This window comes from Tachysurus fulvidraco, chromosome 8, assembly GCF_022655615.1.
Source record: "Tachysurus fulvidraco isolate hzauxx_2018 chromosome 8, HZAU_PFXX_2.0, whole genome shotgun sequence".
Taxonomy (NCBI): Eukaryota; Metazoa; Chordata; class Actinopteri; order Siluriformes; family Bagridae; genus Tachysurus; species Tachysurus fulvidraco.
Window position 1 is genome coordinate 13,451,789 of NC_062525.1, and position 23,204 is coordinate 13,474,992.

General features: G+C 38.8%; 1 protein-coding gene across 1 annotated transcript; it reads left to right on the top strand.

Moving 5' to 3' along the window:
- Positions 1-1,587: 1,587 nt before the first annotated feature.
- On the top strand, positions 1,588-22,537 carry si:ch211-176g6.2 (ras-associating and dilute domain-containing protein). Its single transcript, XM_027177442.2, has 17 exons — positions 1,588-1,718; positions 1,957-2,129; positions 3,452-3,769; positions 5,308-5,540; positions 5,756-6,081; positions 8,110-8,811; positions 8,895-8,932; positions 10,160-10,332; positions 10,429-10,541; positions 16,404-16,623; positions 17,154-17,326; positions 19,043-19,187; positions 19,387-19,559; positions 19,917-20,268; positions 20,418-20,536; positions 21,914-22,053; positions 22,187-22,537. Exons 2-17 carry the CDS (start codon positions 2,002-2,004, stop codon positions 22,278-22,280), a joined length of 3,447 nt encoding a protein of 1,148 aa, XP_027033243.2. The 5' UTR covers positions 1,588-1,718; positions 1,957-2,001; the 3' UTR covers positions 22,281-22,537.
- Positions 22,538-23,204: the final 667 nt, after the last annotated feature.

Below are 23,204 nucleotides of genomic sequence, written 5' to 3' on the forward strand. Positions count from 1 at the left end.
TTTATTTTGTAGTAACGAGTAATGAAGATGCTTAGTGGAAATATAGTGGAGTAAAAGTATACATTTTATCTAGGAAATGTAGTGGAGTAAAAGTGAAAGTTGACATAAATTTAAATAGCGAAGTAAAGATACGTGAAATTTCTACTTAAGTATAGTAACGAAGTATTTGTACTCCGTTACATAACAACACTGGTGCCCTTCAAGTTGTGAATGAGATACTGCCTCAGGCAATGGATTATGGAGTATCTGGGAAACTTGTTCATGAGTAAGGGAAGAATGGAGCAAGAGATTTTACCAGTTTATGATCTATGAACTGTTCAGTCTACATCGAACCGTCACATATGGTCTTGAGGTACAACAAAATTAGGTACAAGCGGTGGAAATTAGCTTTGTTTATAGGGTGACTAGACTTAAAAGCTAGGGTAGGAGCTTGGACATTCCAGGAGAGCTAAAAGTACATTTGCTGCCCTACTGTGTTTCAAGGAACCAGTTGAGGTGGTTTGGGTATCTGTCTAGGATGCCTTCTGTATGACTCCCTGGAGAGGTGTTTCAGGTATGTTTTCTGGGCAGAGAAGACCAAGGACTAGATGGAGATATTTAATCTCTTTATTGGCCTGGAAGTGCATTTGTATATTTACTGAGTTCTTGGCATGTCTGCTTGGGTCCCCTGTGACACAGACTTGGAAAAGTGGAAGAAAATAAACGGACAGACAGACAGACAGACAGACAGACAGACAGACAGATAGATAGATAGATAGATAGATAGATAGATAGATAGATAGATAGATAGATAGATAGATAGATAGATAGATAGATAGATAGATAGATAGATAGATACTAGAATAGCTCCATAAATACTAACCACCAGATGGAGTCACACTTCTTCAAGAGTGGCCTCAAGTGGGTGAAGTTTGTATCTCATCACATACTGAGCAATATAAAACAATCTTACATTATTTTCTGCAAGTTTGGTCACACTACAGTGTGGAACATGAAAGTCCTTTGTGTGCTGTTACATGTGTTATAATTTTACAATATTACATGTGTACTGTCCTGATGGATGAATGATGGCAGAAGTTAATGGCTAAATTTGTGGCAGGCTTTTATCATTATCTGATTGATAAAGATTTATAAAAATGAATGAGGACAATTGAGTAAGGTTTGCATTGGGGAAGATTTATCATATTTATTCTATATGATCTGCTATCCAAACAAGCACCGCCCATGTACACGAAGCCCCGCCCCCAGTATCTCAGGTGGCCCATAACATGACTGAAAGCATTCTGATCTGGATTACAGTTTTTTAAATGAAAAACCTTTTATCCATTTTAATAATCAAATATTCTATATTCTACATATTTTCCAGGTTATTTGTACAAATCAGTCAGATGAAGTGACACTGAAGTACCCCATAGACCCTCCCTTTAGATTCATCATCTCTTCCACTCGAAAGAGTTGCCAGATTGATCTCCTTTCACTCATTTCTAAGACAGGATTTGTAGATCTCACTGGGTTGAAAAAAATGATTTTGTGTTTTTGTGTGAAATAATGTTTCTTTGGTTTGTACTTGAAGTTACCGGGTTGTACATCCTAGTGAATTTTACAGAGACTTTGGCTTTAAGATTTGGGAGTGAAACTGTCAGCACACTCTGGCAACCCTGTTTATAACTGCAAGGCAGTGCAGCGCTTTAAAAGACGCGGGCGAGTCAGAGATAGAGGTAAGAGTCAGACTCGCTTCACCAGACTTCTTTTCTATTTAATTCTTTTATTTTGCTCCCTTTTTAAAGCAACATTTTTTTCCAGCTTGATAATTACCCCCAGCGTTAATATATCACAAACTTGTTATTATTGTTGTTGTTTTTAACTAATTAATTAATTTAATTTATTTTATTTTTCTCATCATGATCATAGTGTCAGTGCTATAGAGTTTTTTCTTTTTTCTTTTTCTTCCTGAAGAATGATTTTAATGGGACGCAGCTTTTAGACAGCTTTCCTAAGACAATGACGTGGAGTGAGCGGACCTTAAGGAGAACAGGCACCGCACCTCCATCACCTGCAGCAGCACCGATCAGCGCAGCCAAGAGGAGCCTCTCCAAGCTCAGCCGCAAACACAGCAATGGCTCTGTCCAGTAAGTGTATTAAGACTGAATGTAACCTCTGTTGCAACCTGAACTGACCACTTCTCTCTTGTCCATGGCTTTATTCCTTTTCCAGCTCCAGCACACCTGAGTCAGATAAATCTTTTTTTTAGTTATAGTCAGGCATGTCTGCACAAATAAAGGTACCAAACCCAGGTTTTTCTTGTTGCTGAGGTTGTACCATCAAAAATATCTGTTCCTCTGTACCTTTAGTATGTTAGATGTGAATATTTAACATTTACAAACAATTAAATTGGGAAAAATGTCCACTGATGTAATCTAACAGGTAATTAAAGAGACACCATTCACCTTCTCAGGTAAAAGCTAGTACCATCTCAGTGACAAGGATGAGTAGGATTTGGTACCTTTATTTCTGAGGGTGCCTTCTTGAAGATCCACTGGCACAGACACCTGATCTATGTATGTGAAGCTTTTATGAGGACCGAAGACAGCAAAGATCTACACTATACATATTTCCATGGCTCAGGTACTGGGATGGACTGGCCATCAGGAAGTTCGGGAATGTTCCCAGTGGGGCAATTTATTTTACTCTGGATGGGTCAGCGTTATTTTCCTTGTCTTGTCGCATGCTTGGGGACAGGTCTCTCTCTCTCTCTCTCTCTCTCTCTCTCTCTCTCTCTCTCTCTCTCTCTCTCTCTCTCTCTCTCTCACACACACACACACACAGTATAGGAGGCTGACACTAAGACACTTTTCAACAATACAGTGTGTATAATACAAGCGTACGGGTTAAACAGCCATTAATCAGTCATGCAAATCAGATATATTAAAAAAATATTCATACATATGATTAATGAATACTGGCATTAAAACTATTTAGCTGATTTGTAATACAATCATAAAGATTTACCACACTCTGATAAAAGACTTGCTTTGTGAGTACTAAATAAAATTTTGACTTTGATGACCCAAAGCGATTGTTATATCTGTGGAAGTTGTCTGGAATGGTTTGTGAAGAGACTTTATTTTTCACAGCAAATCTTATTTTATAATATATTTTCAAAAAATATGTCATGCATTTTATATATATTGGTAGTGTGCTTGTGACTTAGTAATGAAAGAGGACCCTTGTGCCTCTGGGCAAGGAACAAGGTCTGCACATGTTCAAGTCTGAGTTCTAGCTTCATCAGACCCGTCAGAAGTTCCCTGTTCCTGTGCTTGTTTATAGGAGACCTTACTGCAATGGTTCATGGCCACAGGGTTGGTTGAGAAGGAGATTAACATGCTTCTATTCAATATGGTTCTGATTTCTGGAGTTAATTCATCCCAGTCTCACTCACTCTTTTACCCAGATCCAGCTCGTCAACTGGCACTGCCAGGTCTGTGGAGGGCGTGGGCTTCAGGCAACCAGCCAAGAGCAGAATCCGCCGGCATCAGCATCGCCTTTCCTCTGTGTTCAGCCGTGCCGTTCTCTCACCCCGGGGGGACATTACTACATCTGGGGAAGAACTATCAGTAACAGAAGATCCCTCAGAACTGTCCAGTCACATCACGGCACCGGGGATCCTGAAGATTTTTGGCACTGAGATCTGTGAAGGTGCCAACTATAAGAGTGTCCTGGCTACAACCCACTCCAGTGCCAAAGAGCTGGTGAAAGAAGCACTCGAGAGGTGAAGATGCAGGAGTTTCCTGTGCTTTTTTAGGTGGAATCAACGGAAACATTGATATATTTATTACTCACCTAATACTTATTTAAAATAACTTGCGCAAGCCTTCTTCCTTTGACACAGCATGTTTTCCATTAAAGGTATAACATCATCTAAAATCTTAAAAAAGTTTATAAATATAAAAAGTCCATATAGATAGTACCATTTTTTTCTACACAGTAACCTTTAGTTAATGAGGTCTTAATGACACATATTAATGCATCAGCAGACGCCGCAGTAGTTTAGTGGTAAAGCGTCTTTAATAATGGTTTCAAGATCAAGTCCTGGCCTTGCCTTAAAGTCATTGTTGGACCTTCAGAAAGACCTCAAACCTTTCAGTTCAGTGTGCTGGCAAGTTTTCTCTGATCTTCTTTTCTGTCTTTTATCTTGTTAGTTATAGAGCAGCAAATGACTCGAACAGTGACATTAACCACGAGTGTGACATCATAACAGAGCCTTGAAGCCATGTTTGCTAACAAATCTTTCCCGTACCAATCTCTCTGCTTTTCCTGTTAAAAACCTAACTGATTATCCTTGTCTGGGACTTCGGATGAAAAGCAGACAAGTAGCAGGCATGATAATAAAGAAATAAAATGACTAAATATAAGCCTTATGCTTAGGGTTGAGAAGTGTGAACTGCCTCTCGGGTGCGATTTACAATGATGACAAATTCATAGCTGTTGAACTGTGGGTTTATAGCTTAATTCTGTTAAAGGATATGGGAATAAAGTAAGAAAATCGGCATGAAACAGCCATTGTGCACATGAGCAGATGTCTGTTTGAGTTTAGTAGAATGTCTGAATGCCAAATGTCCCATTTGAATGAGCAGAAATGAATTCCTTCAATGCAATGCAAGCCATGAATGCTAACCACGAGGATGCTGACTCTGGTTTTTAGAAAGTGGGTTTCTTTCACTTTTCTCCCATTTCACAGCATGTGTATTTGTGTGTGTGTGGATCAGTAGGCCCCAAAGTTTTTAAACCTTGGTGGGGACCAAATGTACATAAAATGGCAGGAAAATCTGACAGTTTTGATCTTCTGGACACAACTGGCTGGTTGTTTTTATCCAAAAACTGAATCTTTTATCACAAATCACTCGTGGTTATTGAGGTTATGCTAATTAGCTGCATTAATAATCAAATCAGTGAAAAGTGCACACAGGTGTATGTGGGTGTGTTTGTGTGTGTCTGGTGCTATACTATTTCTGTACATATAAAATCAGCAGGCAGGCAGAAGCACAAAAGCGTTGTGTAAAAAGAGTGAAGTTTAATTTGTTTTGTGTGCATTCTATTAAACCTGAGCTCAGCATCGACTCAGGAACCCTGCTGCTCTGAGGCAGCACAAAAACCCACTTCACCACTGTGCGGCTCCTGTTGTACACATGCTAGTACTAGTAGCCGTATCATCTTATAAAATGTCCACTCACAATATCTTACGGTCTTTCGATTTATATCATTGAATATATTGTACAGTGTGCGTGACTTTTGTTGTGTTGTTTGTAGATATTCCCTGAACAAGGCAGATGCTCATGCCTACGTCCTGTGCGACGTTATCGGCTGCCTCAGAGAACGAGAATGGAGGAGCGAGTGTGTTCGCGTGGTGGGAGACAACGAGCAGCCGCTGCTCCTGCAGTCACTCTGGAAGCCCAGAGAAGGTTACGCAAGACGATTTGAAATCCAAAGCAGAGCCAGTGTGGAGGAGAAAATCTCCAGAGACAAGGACACGGTGACTGCAGGTACAGCACAGCTGTGGGTCTCAATATGTCTGTGTTAATATGTAACATTTGATTTTCAGCATCTACCAGAACATCTACAGTATTATGATAGATTAGAGGTGCATCCCAACTTACATACTCACAGTATTCTATTTTAGTCTTGCCTGATTCTAATCACTGTTAACTTTGCATTGCTTGTAGTTGTCACTTTGTCATGCCAAGAGTTTGTTTCCCAGGGATCAACGCTCAGGCCCGTAAACTGCAGAAGACACGCTCACGAGGGAGGTCTGTGGTGTTTGGCGGAGGCGGGAGTCCCGCAGATCTCGGGCTGAGTCTGTGCAGGAGTCTCAGTGAAACAGATCTCAGGCCTTCCCCTGAGCGCCAGCAGAGCCTTAAGAGCCAATCGGGTGGGGAGGACCCGGAGGCCTACAAAGAGCTTCCCTGTGAGGCTGGCAGAAAAGAAGAGACGGCGTGCGGCGATGACAACTGCACACAGTATTCCATTCACCCTCCCGTGCACTTCCCTTACTTCCTGCTACTGCAGGGCTTTAGTTACAGACAGGTAGTACAAATCTGCCCCACCTCTACTACCTACTACCGCCTTACTTGCTTGCTTGCTTCTCCCCCTCTGTCTTATCCAACTTTTTATTTATTTATGGAATTCCTAAATTTGTGAGCAGTGCATACAGTTTCCCCAGACATTAGACACTACATTAGAGCAAAGCTTATTCCTGTTTCAGCAGGTCTCAAACATGTAGCTGCGCATGTGATGTTTCTGCTCTGATATTTATTCATCAGAATTGTAAGCTCACTACTGTAACACATGCTTTGGGACAGTTTAGGCTATATGATATCAGTGTGCCATGGAACAATGTTTTATTCCGTAACCCCCATCAATCCCAGTGGAAAAGAACACAAAGAGATCCTGAGTATCAGGCAGAAGGGAAAGATTTTCTGGGGAAAAAACAGCCGTGTGTGCAGAAATCGGCTGTATATAAACACCAGGCAGGAAGCCGTGTGCCGAAAGTTGGGTGTCCAAAGGGTGGACACATTTCCTGACAGATTAGCTTTGTCTGTTGAGTGATTAGCACAGCACAACACTTACTACAAATGATGTATTGTAGAGAAGTAAAACGTCCATTTCTTACAGTCCAGCGTTAAAATTGGTGTGTCTGTGTAAATTAGGAATGAGGAAGGATTTAGTAACATTAAACAAGAATAACTTTATATAGTGGTTGAAGATAACACCTTCATATTGTAGTTGGTTATGAACAAACACTTACAGCATCTCAGAGAGCAGAACAGGGTTTGATATCAACATTTACTTCGAGATAGAAACATTTGTGTAAAAAAAAGAAGCTATTTTTCGGGGGGGGGGGGGGGGGGATGGGGTTTTAATTTTTTTATGAATAAGGCCCACTACTGGGCTAGATTAAAGCAGAAATACTTATAAAAAGCTACAAATTCTTAAAGCCCAGTCTAATTTTGTTTTAGCCATTAACCAAATGATGGTTCAGTGCTTAATAAGTTAAATGTGTTGCACTTTTCCAGAGCAAATTACATTTATTTCACTCATACATCTCAGCAATCGAGGATTCCAGTCGCTAGTCCACCATTTTAACCACTGAGCTATCAGTCCTCATAACCAGTAATCCAATGCAGTAGATACAAAGAAAAATAAAAGCATCACCTCTAACTGACTCAAGGCAGGATTCAACATTTTATTCAGGGCACTGCTTTTAGTTTCAAGTTTGTCTGAAATCGGATTTGACGGAATTTTTATTGCAGTCTGCAATAGTAGCTGTCCTGTTCAGTCTTTCATCAGAGAGCGAGAGAGAGAAAGAGAGAGAGAGCTGTTATCACTTTTCATGTTTTACAGAACTGCATATGTCAAATATTCTAATTTTTAACATCTGTGAAACATATAGTGGTTGGTGTAAAGATGCGAATAATTTAAAGAAAACTCTAGAAAAATGTTGAAATAATTGTGGCCTGGCTTTTCTTTTGATTTATTTGCGTGTACGATTTATTTGTGTGAGAGGAAGATGAGTAACACATGAACTTGACGTTTTATGCTTGGCTCGATTTCTCTACTGACCAATGAAACAGACATTTGTGCAATTAAAATTTTAAAGTCATGCAAAACATGACTTTAGTTGCTGTCATGCTTTCTCTGTTTCTTAGATACAACAACATGAGTATACATCTGGAATCAGGATGGAGTCTTTTTACATAAAATCTAAACACTAATATACTTTAAAGGTTGAAGAGAAAATACATTAATGTCTGGTTACTATGGTACCCAGAGTGCACTGTATAGACATGTCAGGAAATATTTGAGGAGTCCAAAAAGATTTTTATTGATCTTTGACTGAAATTAGTCGGAGATGAGAAAGTATGGTTTATAAAAATTCATGTGAACAAAGCAAAAAAATTATTTCAGTAATTGTTTTTTTTTTTTACAGCTGTATTGATTTAAAAGCAAGAGACACATTTGGAAATGTTTTGCATGTGTAATTCCTATTAAGTAATACAGAACTCTGATTTGATTGTTACCCAGAACTTACATTCCATCTGATCTTATTCTCAGGACTTCATCATCTATTCTCTAAAAAGCAGCTGTACGGTTTTCGGCAGTAATTCTGAGCAATCTGGCGGAGTAAAAGAGCGTCCAGATGTTGATGTGACTCTTTGGGCTCCTGACATCCAACCAAAGCACTGTTGCATTCAGAGACTACAGGTCACAACTTCTGACTTTCAGCAAAATGACAGAAAGAGATCAGTTGTCACAGTCCTCAAACCCTTCCATGGAGCTGTGGTCAAGAGGAATGGAGCTGTTATCAACCAAGAGGTGGAGCTTCATTCAGGAGATGTCATAGGCTTGGGCAAGAATTACCTCTTCATGTTTAAGGAACCCAGCTCTGAAATTTTAGGCAGCTCTCATAGTGTTGGTCTTTCATGTCAAGATGACTCACCACAACCTCCTCCTCCTCTACCACCTCCTACAGCATGTCCTCTCTATCAGACAGGAACACTTTGTGCTGCAGAAAGCACCTTTCCCTGCCTTAAAGACACCAACGGACAAAAGCTTGTCCTCTTTTATGATGTAGAGCATGAAACAAGGATCCTGGAGGAGATATTTAAAAAGATATGCCGTCATGAAGACCTGCACAAGCTCACCCCATCATTCCTTGTTTGTTTATGCCTCCAGCAATCTGCTACACATTTTCCCATGACTGACCTGCGACGACTTCTCCTACATATAGCCAATGAGGTCCAAATAGCTGTATTGGTAAGATTCAGGTTTTAGTAGAAAATCTAATTTATTCGATTCTTTTGAGGTCCTGAAAGTTCTTGTTTTTTATTTTCTTACAGGAAAGAGCGAAGGAGGTTGCAGCTATTCAATCTGAAATGTAGGTCTCTTATTCATAATTTTACACTAATGATAAATTCAGAAAACTTTAGCACTGATTTGATTTTGTAGGTTAACATTTTGCATGTTTCCATCTGAAAAAGAAAGTCAGATTGACGGCACGTTGAGCTGATTGACTGACTTACACAATGGTCAATAGTGTTTCAGATACATATACCACACCTCTGCTGAATCTAAACAATCAGGACAGTAGATTAATGTTGTTATAGGGCTTTTTTCCTTCAATGACAAACCATGTAAACTGCTAACAAGCTATTACTACAGTATAGAGCAAGACCCATCTCTGGGAGTAGGGCCTTTTAGAAAAGATTTAATGTGTCTAATGGCATTATCTCTAAATGCCATTTTTCAGATATAGTATCAAATTAGTGTCCTTAAGATTATGGACCAGTACAAAATGCTCTGAAATACCAATTTAAATTGATGTTTTTCACTTGAAGGGATTCATTTTGTCCGCCTATTTTGCAATTTCTAATAATGTATTCAAATTTTTTTAGTATAATGCTTTTGAAAATTCATTCATTCATTCATTTTCTACCGCTTATCCGAACTATTCTCGGGTCACGGGGAGCCTGTGCCTATCTCAGGCGTCATTGGGCATCGAGGCAGGATACACCCTGGACGGAGTGCCAACCCATCGCAGGACACACACACTCTCATTCACTCACGCAATCACACACTACGGACAATTTTCCAGAAATGCCAGTCCACCTACCATGCATGTCTTTGGACCGGGGGAGGAATCCGGTGTACCCGGAGGAAACCCCCGAGGCACGGGGAGAACATAAAAACTCCACACACACAAGGCAGAGGCGAGAATTGAAGCCCCAACCCTGGAGGTGTGAGGCGAACGTGCTCCACTAAGACACCATGCCCCCCGCTTTTGAAAATTTAAAATCATTATTTTTTAAAAGTATTATGCTTCATAAAATATATATATATATTTCCTATATTTCCTTATTATATATATTTATATATCTCCTTAAAGCAAAGAACATGGGAAATATATCCATTTAATGGAAGATATCCATTAAAGCAAAGAACATAAAATAAAAAATATATAGATGTGCCTCTCTTGCTTTTTAAATGGTTTAAAGATCCAGTAGTGAGAAAGTCTATGTCTTGTTCATTTTCATTTTGGGTGGTCAAAGTTTCTGTGACTTTCAGATTTCATACCTGGATATAAAAATGTATATACACTTCATAGGGAAGGCATTGAGCCGGTGAGGCTGCAGACAGAGAACCTCCTCAGAAGCCTGCAGCCGCTTGTACTGTGGATGGCCAACTCCATCGAGCTCCTCCATTTCATCCATCAAGAAGTGCCTTGCATGTTGCATGGGATTTCACGAATGGAGGAGGAAGAGGATGAAGATTGTTTGGGTAATTATTTTACAGAAGAGTACGATCTTTCAAAGCGGCGCTTATGATATTCTTCATTATTGGGCATTAATCTCTCTGTCCACATGATACTGAAAGCTGTACTGGAGTTACGTTTGTCTACTGTGCGGCCCGCCAGCGAAGAGGCCATGACGGTCCTGGAGGAGGTCATTATGGTCACCTTCCAACAGTGTGTCTATTACCTCACCAAGGTCGGTGTGTTTCTGCTTTGGTGTGAAGTGCCTGTTAAATAACCTCAGCCACTTTGGCTTCTGTGCATAATAGCTGCCTGTTTTATCACACAGGACCTGCTGTTTTTTGTAGCCACAGAGATTGAGTAAGGAAAACATTCCCGGGTTAATTTTAGCAAAACATGCCGTGTGAGTTTGTTTAGTATCTGCAAAGCTGAAATGAATGAGAGATTATCAGGGAGGCGAGAATCAACTTGGAGAGTAGCAAAGTTATAGCAGTAGCTTTGTGTATCAGATAAATGTGGGGCATTCATATAGAACTTCATCATTTAGAGAATTTGACTGCTTTCAGGTGGATAATTTAGATGTGTTGTTGACAAACCCTGTGAGGTTTCGATAGTGAAACATTTCAAAACATTTTTTTACGCAAATCAGGAATGATATTATAATATACATACTGTATATATATTAAAGGCAATTCCTGCCAAATGATGAAATTTTAGAATATATTATGGAAAAGGAATCAATTTCTTGAATCCAGTTTAGATGTTTCTTTTTAGAATCATTTATGGGTTCCTCTTTCTATTATTGTTGTTGTTGTATACAAATTTAGACAAGAAAACATAGCTTATTCAACCAGAGAACACATTTTCCATCCATCCATCCATCCATCCATCCATCCATCCATCCATCCATCCATCCATCCATCCATCCATCCATCTATCATAAAAGGAATCTGTATCCATGGCACAAGACAGGTCATACCATGAACAAGATGCCAGTCTAATACTGGGCACAATCACATACACTACAGACAATTTAGAGATGTCAATTATTATCTAAGCGATCCGAGTACTGGTACTTCAGGTACCAGGTCTCAAAATGGCCTTTTTTCCCCCATAGACTCCCATTATAAATTTGGAGGTTTATAACACGGGAAGCTTTCGACTATCTACACCAAACTCAGCCAGCTCCTTTAGGGTGATACTCTGAACAAAGATTTAAATTGGTGTATCAACTGGCCTTTCAGTTGTCCCACAGCCCCGCCCCCAAAATATGCAAAATCAAAAAGCTTTTTACAACATAGACATGTGACATATCAAAACAAGCCCAAGGTGGGGAATTGCATCACAGGTTTTCAGATGACATAACATGCTCGTCTCCACTTGCCTCCAAATGTTTTGGCACCCTAGCGCTCCACTAGATTTCACAAGTTTTATGTCCACTTGCCACAAAAAGTAACACTGACCCTTATGTCCACTTGCCTCCAAAAAGCACCGGCCTTTACAAATACTTGCCTCGTCAAAGCCAACATCAAAGTTTGTTGTGACAAACTTTACAAATCTAATTCTAGTTTGATTTCTTTAAGATTTTTCTATAAAAAATGTAATTCATAATCACATAATTTCAAAACATTTCACAGCGTTATCTACGCAGAGATCAAGCAGTCATTTTCTTGGGTAAAGCTTCTATTTCTCAAATACAGAACCCCATGTTTCTATATACTGTAGACCTTCTTCTTTAAGAGTGTAACATAAACTCAAGACTCTATGGATTTAAATTCCTTGTCCTTAGACATTTCCTTTATGGTACAGCTGTTTTGAATTTGCAGGAAGACCAAACCCAGGTCTTCAAAAGGTCCTTTTTTTTTACTCATGGATAAAGACAAGAACATTGTAATGTACTGAAATGCTCCATAAAATGAAGGAAGACACTGCACATCCATTTCCTGAGCAGGTCACATGTACACACATGTCTCATGCCCTAAAACACAAGGCACTGATTTAGTCTCTGTGTATACAGAACAGGATGAGCTAGAGATAAAACACCTGACTGCACATTAGAGTCACAGTTTGTCCTTATTAAATGGTTAGTTTGCTTTCTTCCCGTGCTGAAATGAGATTTGTAATCATTTGCTCTCTGTGCTGAACAATTTGCCTGCATTACTAGACCTGGCTGTAGGCATACTGATCAAATTAAAAAAGTATGTGTCTCAAGCAAAGTCAAAAAGCTTCCTTTTTAATTACTTCAGAATTTTTCAGAAGTTTCTTGTGGCCAGGGGCAGGTGGGAAATCCGCCAGCTTCCCTTCAGCCTTGAAGCATTAGAAAATCATTTCCTAATGTTCATTCCGTCTCCTGTTTATATTAAATACAGTTAGTAAAGCCTCCACTTTCAAATGTGTTGCATAAAACAAGGAAGGAATCTGGTTTAACAGAATAACAGGCCAGAAGCAGTGTCTTAAAACTCAGCGTCAAAACATAATATGTTTTAATTCAGGCCTGGTGCTTGGGATATGCACTTGGGATATGAATTAAGAGTCTGGAGGTAAATAGAGATGAAAGGATAAGGTGCCTGTCCTTGCAAAAGAAACAGTTGAATTTAATTTTTCTTTCTTCCTTGTCTCTTGATCACTCAGTTTAGATTAACCATAGCCTGCATTTGGGAACTGCTCCATGTTCCAATGTTCCAGTTTGGAAAATTCTTTGAGGCATCCTGTCTATGGGAACGGTTGAATTTGGTTTCTGGGATATTTCAGTTCATCATTGGTCTCAAGATGTTTTGCCATGGGAAGATTTCCATAGGCGTCGGCTGATTTGAGGGATTGAGAGTCCGGAGTGTGGGATTGTCTTGGAAGTGTATTTCAGGGTGGATTTGTGATTTGGAACATTGTTCTCATCTGAGATTTCCTTCTAATAAATCATGAACTTGGCAAAGAGTTATGCACCAAATGTGCTGTGTAATCAATATCAGTAGATCATTGTAGCTCCGCAGTTAACCCAGCAGGTTCAGTTTATTCTTAACTTGTTGCAGGAAGGCTGTAGCATCTTAGTATCAGGACACATAAGTGCTATTTAAGACAAATTTTTAGTCTGTTCTTAAAATATATATCAAATTTCTGCTGCTTTATTCAGCACTGACTTTAAATAAGTGAGACAATTTTTTACAATAATCCACAAAAATAACATGTATCTATCTAGTATCTCTCATACCATAGGTAGAGTCAATATTTTTGTAGGAAACAAAGTGAAAGACAACAGACGGTTTATAGCTTGAATAACATTTGCAGCTCTCTGACTAATTTGTACAGTAATTTTCTACAGTATCTATCAGGAAAGGAAGCAGCTGCTGGTTGGCTTAGGAAAATAAAAGCGTGGTGTGTTTGTGGGTTTGTAATTCCCAGAGGCAAGGACACACTCATAATAAATAAAAAAAAAGGTCAATGTATTTTGCGTGTAGAAATATAAAATATACCGTAGATACGTCTGATGCAGTAGATTACTTGCATCAGAGACCTACAAAATCAATTTCATTTTAATCACATTTCTGTAAATAATTAGCCATTGTTTGTTTTTTTGCCCTTCTCTTACTTTTTTCTTCATTTTTGTACTTTTGAGATGAATGACCTATACATTATATGCAACAGGGTTGCCAAAGCTGGCAGCGTTTGCCAAGAGTGTGTCCATGCACGAGTGGTGCCGCAATTTAAGAGTGTATACTGCATATATGATGGCCTGGGTTAAAACCATTGCCAAGCACGGACTGGATCCAACTGTCCACGGACTGAACAAAGGGAGCGTTGTCATGTCTGGGCATGCAGAGAATAAAGAAGTGTTGAGTTGGACAAAGTGGGGGCAGCACACAAGCCTGAGTGGAAATCTTTTTTTTTCGTCTCTGTGAATTTTTTTTTCTTCTATGCTGGTCTTCTATAAAACTTAAAATTCCTATAAAAAATGTTTCCCTTTTCAGCAGTCTTGTCGGTTGATATGCTAATATTAAAATATATGACTTGTAAGACATTTGCCACAATGCTTTTAAATTCTCATATATGTTAATATTAATATTATAAATTGTTCTAATATGTTCTGGATATTCTATACATATATATCTATATATATATATCTACACAGGGATTTGTTTGGCTGATGTTCCACATGTGTCAGATGTGCAATTTTTCAGCTGGTGACGGTTTTTTGTTAGAATTTTTGTACTAGTCAGAGGTAACAATCAAAGCTGTAAAACCTTTACAGACGTTGTGGTTTCTCAGTATATTCACATTTACATTTATTCGTTTAGTGGACACTTTTAACTAAAGTGACCTACAAATCAGGGCAATGCAAGTAAAAGTCATATATCATGGAAAGGACAATCAAGTAGTGCTACATGATACAAGATTTTTAATTGTGTACTAGAGGACTAAAATGAATAGAGTAGAAAGCAAATGATCCACTGTAAGCTAGAAACTGTTCGGACTGGATTAGTTTAACGTGGGGACGTGGGGGTAACGTAATTATTACCAGAGCTTCTCTGTTATTTTAGTCCCGTCCGAATGCGCCATCTCGGTAATCATTACGGACAATGCCAGTAATGATTACGGCGACTTTTATCTTCTGTAAAAAGGTACGGAAAAATTACCTCAGGTAATACTAATCCCGTCCGAATCGACCCGCTGTAAATATGTACGGTAAAATTCCGTCATTTCCTGTTTAAAATTAGTTTTTGGCGCGTTTTGCAAGCATGGAGGTGCTTGAAACAGGGAGCAACGTCATACGCACATGACGACAAGGAGGTTACTGTGGTGCGTAAAGCAAGTTACCCCTCCCACTTCTGCTAGTTTTACTGAGATGTCTTGTCCCGTGCGAATTGGCCAATTAATATTACAGACGTCCTGAGGTAAAATTGCATCACTCCACGTCCCCACGTAAAACTAGTCCCGTCCGAATAGTGCTTTAGGATGAGACTGAAAATGTTCCTACTGTGATGCCTTTAGATTACTCAATATCTACCAAGAGAACAAGTTCAGGTCAAGACTGTCGATATTTTAAGATACACTGGTATATAAAAATTATATTGCCACAATATGAACTTTTACATTGGTATATGCTTAATATGAAAAACCTGTGAAGAACCTGTACGGCCACTTTCTGACCTGTGTCAGGATGAAGGGAAGAACAAGACAGAGGAAAGGAAGGATGTTAGATGAAACAGAGGACTGAGCATTGTTTTGTAGTGTGTGTAAGTCTCACTAACCAGAGCTTATTACGTGTTTTTTAAAGTTTAAAGATCTTCTTATCATGTTGGAGCAAAGAGGAAGCCATCATGTTCTGCAGATCTTCTCCTTCAGCTCATTGATAAGGATTAGACACGGTGCACTTTGCTTTCGGCAATGGTATTTCCTTTGTTCAGTTCTGTTGGGCTCTGATAGAGCTCTCAAGGCAGATTTTGGTTGCTTTAATAATTCAGATAAGACAGTTTTACTTCAATTATCAGTAATACAAACAATGCCTTGCACAGGTATTTATTTTTCTACGTTCTAAAGAAAGAAGAAACAGACTTTAATACTAGATTCTTACCACACAGAGCTTACTAAACAAAAGAACACAAATTATAGTTGCAAAATTTTTCACTCCCCGGTTCAATACCACATTTTGCTACAATTACAGCTCGATCTTCATTCTTCTCGATGTGTCACTATCAGCTTTTTTACATCCTGATATTTTGCCTAATTTCCATTGCAAATCTTCTCACGTTACAGGAATTAAGGTGGACTTTCATGACACGTGTTTCCTTTTGTTTCCCTGGTTTTTTCCTACCTACTAAAAGTATGCACATAAGATGGTGTTCTTTGTACATTGTGGCATTAATATGTGTATATAAATGCAATCCAGGGTGTAATTCCTGCTTTACATCCAGAGTTTCTTGGATAAGCTTTGGATCCTGTTCAGGATAAAGTGGTTAATATGGGTTGTGTTCATGTCAAAAGAAGTTTTAGAATCATTATAGGAGATTTCTTACTGAAATCTTCAAATCTTTATTTTTTTTCCTCATAATCACCTAATTTAAAGTTTTGTTTGTCATTTATATTTGTCTTCTCCCTCACACAGCTCCTCTACCCAGTCCTCCCAGGCCTGTTAGACAGCAATCCTTTCTCAGAGAAAGGACAGGAGCAGATCCCTAGTGAGGTTGCCAGCGTGTTGGACATCTTTACAAAGACACTGAATCTCATCAAAGACTTCCACGTACACCCTGAAATTTCCATCCAGCTTTTCACTTACCTCTTCTTCTTTGTCAATGCCATCCTCTTCAACCTACTCATGGAGAGAGGTACAGTAAAAGACTCTTATTGGTTTTACCTCTTAGTTTCCAGGGACACATAAACACAGAGGACGAATTCCCTCCTTGAAATTTGGTACAAATTCAGAGAGACTTCATTATTTATTCATTTCCAAGTTTTGTCCAGTGCTCACTATTTTCATTCAGTGCAGTTGAGTCTTAATGTGGTATGTGGGGACGTGATAGCATAGTGTTTAAGGTGTTAGCTTAGCAATCAGAAAGGTTGTGAGTTTGAATCCCAGGTCCACCAAGCACTACTGGACCCCTGAGCAAAGGCCCTTAAATCCTCCATTGCTCAGTTGTATAAAAATGAGATAAAATGTAAGTCGCTCTGAATAAGGGCATCTGCCAAATACCATAAATGTAAATAAATCTTGACAATTAAGACCAATGTCTTGATCTTCACAACAAATTTTTGGTTCGTCTTTATAAGTCTTCATTTCAACTGACCTAATGAAGTACAAGTTGGCTTTGTAACATTTTTTTTTTTATACTGAGAGTTGTATGTTGTTTGTTTGAAGGTTCAGGGGGAAGTTTTTACCAATGGACATGTGGGGTTCAGATCCGGGCAAATTTGGATGCTCTCATAGACTGGGCTTATACGGCAGGACTTGGAGAACTGGCTCAGAGCCAACTCTTCAAACTCTCTTCTGCTGTCAATCTGCTCGCCACCACTCGAGAACATCTGCTGCAGGTCAGAGATGCTTTCTTTCGTTTTTTTAACGTGTGTATATGTAAGTGGAAAAGGGAAAGGAAAAGCGATATTATACAACAGTTTTTCATTTGAATGAATAAACACCTAGGGGTGAAAAGACTCTAGGTTCCCTGTGCACCTGTGTTGGGTAAGTGGTACAGGAAATAGATGGATGGGTGGATGGATGGATGAATGGATATATCATGTAAGTACTGTTACTTGCATGTTTAGGCCTTCACACTGGTTTTGTGCATAAGGAATATATCTTACATGTACTTGTACATTAAATCTGGTGAAAACACCTTATTGTAAAGGAACACTGCGAATGTTTTCTGTCTATGGCACTATAAAAGTATTAGTTTTTACATTTTTGTATAAATAAGAATATGAAGGATTCTTATTTGTAACTCAAATCTGAGTGCAATTTTGAAAGGAATTATACACTGTTCCTAAAAACGTCAGTTCTTTTGGACATCCTGTACATACTGACAATCAAAGTAAACCGAAGCATTTTTCAACAATGGAAACTCTTCCCACTCCATCTGACTCCAGTCTTGTGCAGAAATTGGAACGAATACAAGGACGACTGTTGGATTGGCCAGAACCATCGTGTAGTGTCGTCATCCGATTACATGTTTCTATTGACTGTCTTTCAACATCATCCATATAGACACCAGGAATTAGTGTAGTCGTCAGAAATAATTAACCGGAGAGAATTAACCATTAAAGGATTAAGACTGGCGAACACAAAGGGTCATTCAGTCTGGCAGATAAAGATGACATAGCGGATAAGCCTTGCCTACATGTACTGTATCAAGTGCTGGGATTTTTTTATTCTGTCGTATGGATCATTGTCTGCATGTGAATGTGACCATTCATACTCTACAGTGCTACATTCTACATGCACTAAATTAGATGAGAAAAACGACAGTCAGCTGAATGTGATCTGAGATGTTCACATAGAGTATAACTCATGATTCACTAGCAGCAAATTGTAGTCATCTACTATAAAGCAAACTCTTGAAGCAAATGCTGTGTGCAGATAAATCATTTGGATATGTTTCCAGTTCAGTTAAGCTCAGTTGTTGAAATGGTCACTGAGTGAGTTCAGATTAATAATACAATTTGAGCTGATTTTAAGGTAACCATCTCTGTTAATGACCAATGAAATCTGAATTAAGGATTTGGAATACAATTCATGAGAGATTTCTGGCTCTTGTGCAAAAAACCCTCAGCTGGTCATTCCGACTCATTGTTTTTGATGAAAGTGTCTATCGGTGAATAAATAGCACTAACTTTGATCTAAACTTTCATATTCATCTTACATATTCTGCGCAATCCTTAGAGATTTAAAGGAATAGGATTACTTATATCCTGTTTCTTGTCTTGACCGATAATTGCACTATATGTGGCAGACGTTGGGGTTGTATGGTATGAGAACTGTAGCTGTGTGTAATTTGTGTAATGTGTCTACTAAGATGTCCTAAAAAAACAGCTCTTGCCATCCAGTGGAATTGGTTAGTTTCTGCATTTTAGTTTTTTTTATAACCCAGAAAAGAACAAATCTCCATACTTTTACTTTGAAAATCAAATCACAAGGCAGATGTAATTTCAACAGAGAGCGTGGATCAGTTTGCCTTACATGGTGCAGAGAGTTCTCAAAATTATAAACTGTTTCTAACTTGTCTAAGTAAATCCATATGTTCCTTTGTGCAGGCATCATGGGGTTCTTTGAGGACAGAGTTTTTCTCACTTAGCCCTGCTCAACTTCACCACATGCTGACAGAGTACAACCCACGTCGGCCTTGCCCCACTGCATGGACACCCTGCGGTGCTGACGCCGATGCAGCATACCGAACTGGTGAGAAATCTACATACTGACTTTGATATATGATCGTGATATTGCTCTGTAGTAGCAGATCTCACATTTGATGTCAAACTGACTCAGGCTTTTTGATCATGGTGTTTTTCGCTAGTGCATCATTCACCGCTGACATTTAAAACCACAGCAGTGAAAGTCTAATTTACGATTACACAATTCCCTGTTTCCTGTCCCACAGACTATATTCTGGAGAGCTTTGACGATCACCCACCTCTTGTCCTGCCCATCGATGGCTTCCAGCTGAACTTAAAAAAGCCTGTTGGAGATACAAGCCTCATTAAAGAACTAGTGCAGCTTCAGGCAATCATCAAGACACTTAATGTTAGAGCATCAACTACACAGTGTGCTCAGGTATGCAGTAATATTTAATAATAATTACAGTCCACGCCAGAATTATTGTTACTAGTCTTGAAAATAAGTCATTACCATGATACAGCACCCAACTTAAGCCCCTATCAGAGGAAACCACGTATTGTACAAAAAAAATTATAATACATGAATGAATGGGGGTTTGTTTTTGAGTATTTAATTTAAAATATTCTTTAGGGTATCAGATATGATTAATCCCTAACTCTACCCCTTACTTCTAACTCATGGTACATTGACTTATTTCTATTGTGATTTATTTATTTATTTGTTTGTTTGTTTGTTTGTTTGTTTGTTTGTTTGTTTGTTTAATGAAACTGCTTCTTATTATCTGTTGTGTAGCGTGAATCTGCTGTACCCCTGGAAGCCAAACGCACCAGAATGGAGATTCTTCCAAAAGCCCATCTGGAACAAGGACACAAACCATTGACGTTGAGTAAGAACTGTGATTCTTCCACTTGTTCTTCAGTATCAGGTGACGAGGGCACTTGTGAAGTTCAGATCACACAAAGGATAAAGGCTCTAGATCTACAAGACAAAGAGTCGAACCACAACAGCAGAGCTCTGGAAACCTTGTGCTTGCTCACTCCGCCTAACACACCGTTGAGCTCAGAGCGGATGGCGTCAGAGACCAAAGACCAAGATACAGAGTCTCGTCAGTGCTGTGATGCGGATACGACCAAGCACACATGTGGTAAAGCTCAAGAAATATTAAGAAGCATAAGTTGATGAATTTAGGAGCACTGTGCTGTAGATTAAATAAAATCCATTAACATAACAGATCTAATAATATAAAAAACATCAAATACAAATTCATAGTGATTGAACTGGTTAAATCCGTAGGAGAATGTGGAAGGCATGAAGTCAATGATGATGATGATGATGGTGATGATGATGAAGTGTTTGTGGTGGAGCTGCTGAAAGGCCCTGGAGGACTAGGACTGTCTCTAGTGGATGGAGTGGTAAGAACTGGAGTAGATCTTACTGATAAGAATATCTTCACCTTATTACCTTAATGGAAGGGTTTAATGTTTGGCTAAAATGAAATTTACACAAATTACAGATATTTTTCCCCTCTGTTGGGGTGAAGTAACACTGAATTATAGTGGTTGAAGATAACACTGTCATATTGTAGATGATTATGAACAAAGACTTGGAGCATCTCAGAGAGCAGAAATGGGCTTGATATTCTGTAAAATATTACACTTGTAGGCCAGATAATAAAGAAATACTTATTTAAATCAACAAATTCTCCACAACAATGTAGTGCTGAACATGGACACCCCAAAACTCCTAAAAGGTGCAAATTCCATTTTGCCTCTGGGGAAAAAAATAGTTAAATGTTGTCCAACAGATTTTTTTTTTATTTATTATTTACTTATTTAGACAGCACTGGAGCTACAATGCTAGTGCTACTCACAGACTTTCCTCTATTTCCAGAATTTCCTCAAATTTTACATAATCTCATATAGTTGTGTTTAAGTGGTTTTGACAATGTGTATTCCCATGTGCTAGCCCATTGCAGTGCTCCAGGCCCACACACATTCTCAGTCACTCATTCCTTCACAACTGTCAGCTTAGCGTTGCCAATCCAACCATTGGTGTGTTTTGTGGGAGGTGTGAGGAAACCAGAGAAATTTGGAAGGAAATGTACGTGTACACATGGAAACTTGCTAAAGGCTGCACTGAGAATAACTCGAGCTCTGGACTGAATCAGAGACTCTGGAGCTGTGAGGCAGCAATGCTACTTGATATATTATGCAGAATTATGCTAATATTTTAAACATATGTTTCCTGCTATTAATTAGCTTTTTATCCCATGCGATTTCAAACTATGGAAAACAGTGTCTTTGAAGTCAGTTGTGTGATTATTTAGACATATTTGTCCACACACACACACACACACACACACACACACACACACACACACACACACACACACACACACACACACACATCATTTTTAATGCAGTACTCATAATGCCAGAACAAATATCTGAATCAAAGGTTTGAAAATTACCTAGAAGCATGAAAAAGATTATACTAAATTAAAAACAAACAAAATAAGAGTGTTTGGGTTGACTTTAAAATGAAATGAGGCAAGATTTTAATGGGTGCTGTGAAAATCTTGAACAGAAGCCTCAGATGGACTACACGAGTGTTTCTAATTGTTTTGATTAAAATAATAACAATGAAAATAGTGTAGAATATTTAACCACATCACATCAAATACTGGGAAATGGAAATCAAATCCCAGTCACTTTAGTAGCAGTAGGGTTACTATATAGAGCATATTGTGCAGTTCCACTCAAATAATATCCCATTTGTTCTATTACCAGGAAACACCAGTGAAGATGAATGGGATTTACATTAAATCTGTGATCCCAGGGTCACCTGCAGCTCTGAGTCAGAGACTGAGGCCAGGCGATCAACTTCTGGCCATCAACGGCCACGGACTGGTCGGCTTGGACTACCACACGTGAGTTGACTTATACACAGACACTTGAGGAACTATTTTAAATACAAGATGTGTAATAAGAGCCATTTCTGCAAAGAAAAGAATGATTCATCACTGTAAAGCCTAACACAGCGGTTATTATTTGCTCATTTAGAGGCAGAGAACTCATTCAAAAGGCTGGAGACCAAGCTCAGTTGCTCGTTGCCCGGGCTGAAAGAACTGACGAAGACACGGTGCCAGGACGCTGAGCGTGCCAACACGTCTCTCTTCCTGAAATACAAATGCACTTTGAAGCTGTTCTGGGAGGACTTTATTCTCCTGAGTTTAAAAACCCACTTTAAACATGTCTTATAACGCTATTTAGGTGTTTTATGAAACTGATACCTACTCCATTATTTACCTTTTATATCATTTTTACAGCACTTTGTAACTTGTTTAACATATGCCCAGCATATTTGTAACAAAAATCATTATTAATTGAACATTATAAAAATAATTAAAAACGTTTCATTTGCATTCTTTCTAAAAACCGGCATAGAACAATTTTTAAATTCTACTACTTTTTATGGTTGCATAAGAGATCCGATCTGTGATCTGTGTTCCGATTTCTTTTTCCTATTCAGACTCAGTATGTATAGGATGAGGGGGAGATGGTGGAGAGAGGATAGATGAGAAAAGAAAATGAAAAAAGGGAGGCAGAGTGAGCTGGAAAGAAAAAAATTAAAGAGACATTGGGTAAGAGAATCACTGTGTGAGTAAGAAACGTGTCCTTGCTTGTTATTCACTTATTTGTCCTAAAGCACAAGTAACTAGTATGAACTATATGTTGACACTGTATGACATGGATGTAGTTACTAGAATTAAGACTGTTAGCCTGGTCTCTGAGGGGTTCTTGGTGTTGAAGTTTTATGTATGAACACTCCAAGCATGATCTTCTGTCCAATAATGTATTCAAATCATCACTGATGAAGATCAGACCATGACGAAACAGCGGATCAAAGAAGACAAGTCAGTCTCCAGGAGGCCCCATCCACAACAATCCCATGAGTCACTACAAAAGTCAATCTTGTTTCCATTCAATCTGAGCATGCTTATTACAATGGTGTGTTTTTATAGCGCATTTGTCTCACAACACATTTAGACAGCTCATCCTTAGCACACATTACTGCTTT

Excerpts from the sequence above, each read along its gene's own strand:
- si:ch211-176g6.2 (XM_027177442.2), top strand. The coding sequence starts at position 2,002 with ATGACGTGGAGTGAGCGGACCTTAAGGAGAACAGGCACCGCACCTCCA. Across the intron at positions 3,770-5,307 it reads GTGAAAGAAGCACTCGAGAG|ATATTCCCTGAACAAGGCAG; the intron begins GTGAAGATGCAG and ends TGTTGTTTGTAG. Across the intron at positions 5,541-5,755 it reads CAAGGACACGGTGACTGCAG|GGATCAACGCTCAGGCCCGT; the intron begins GTACAGCACAGC and ends TTTGTTTCCCAG.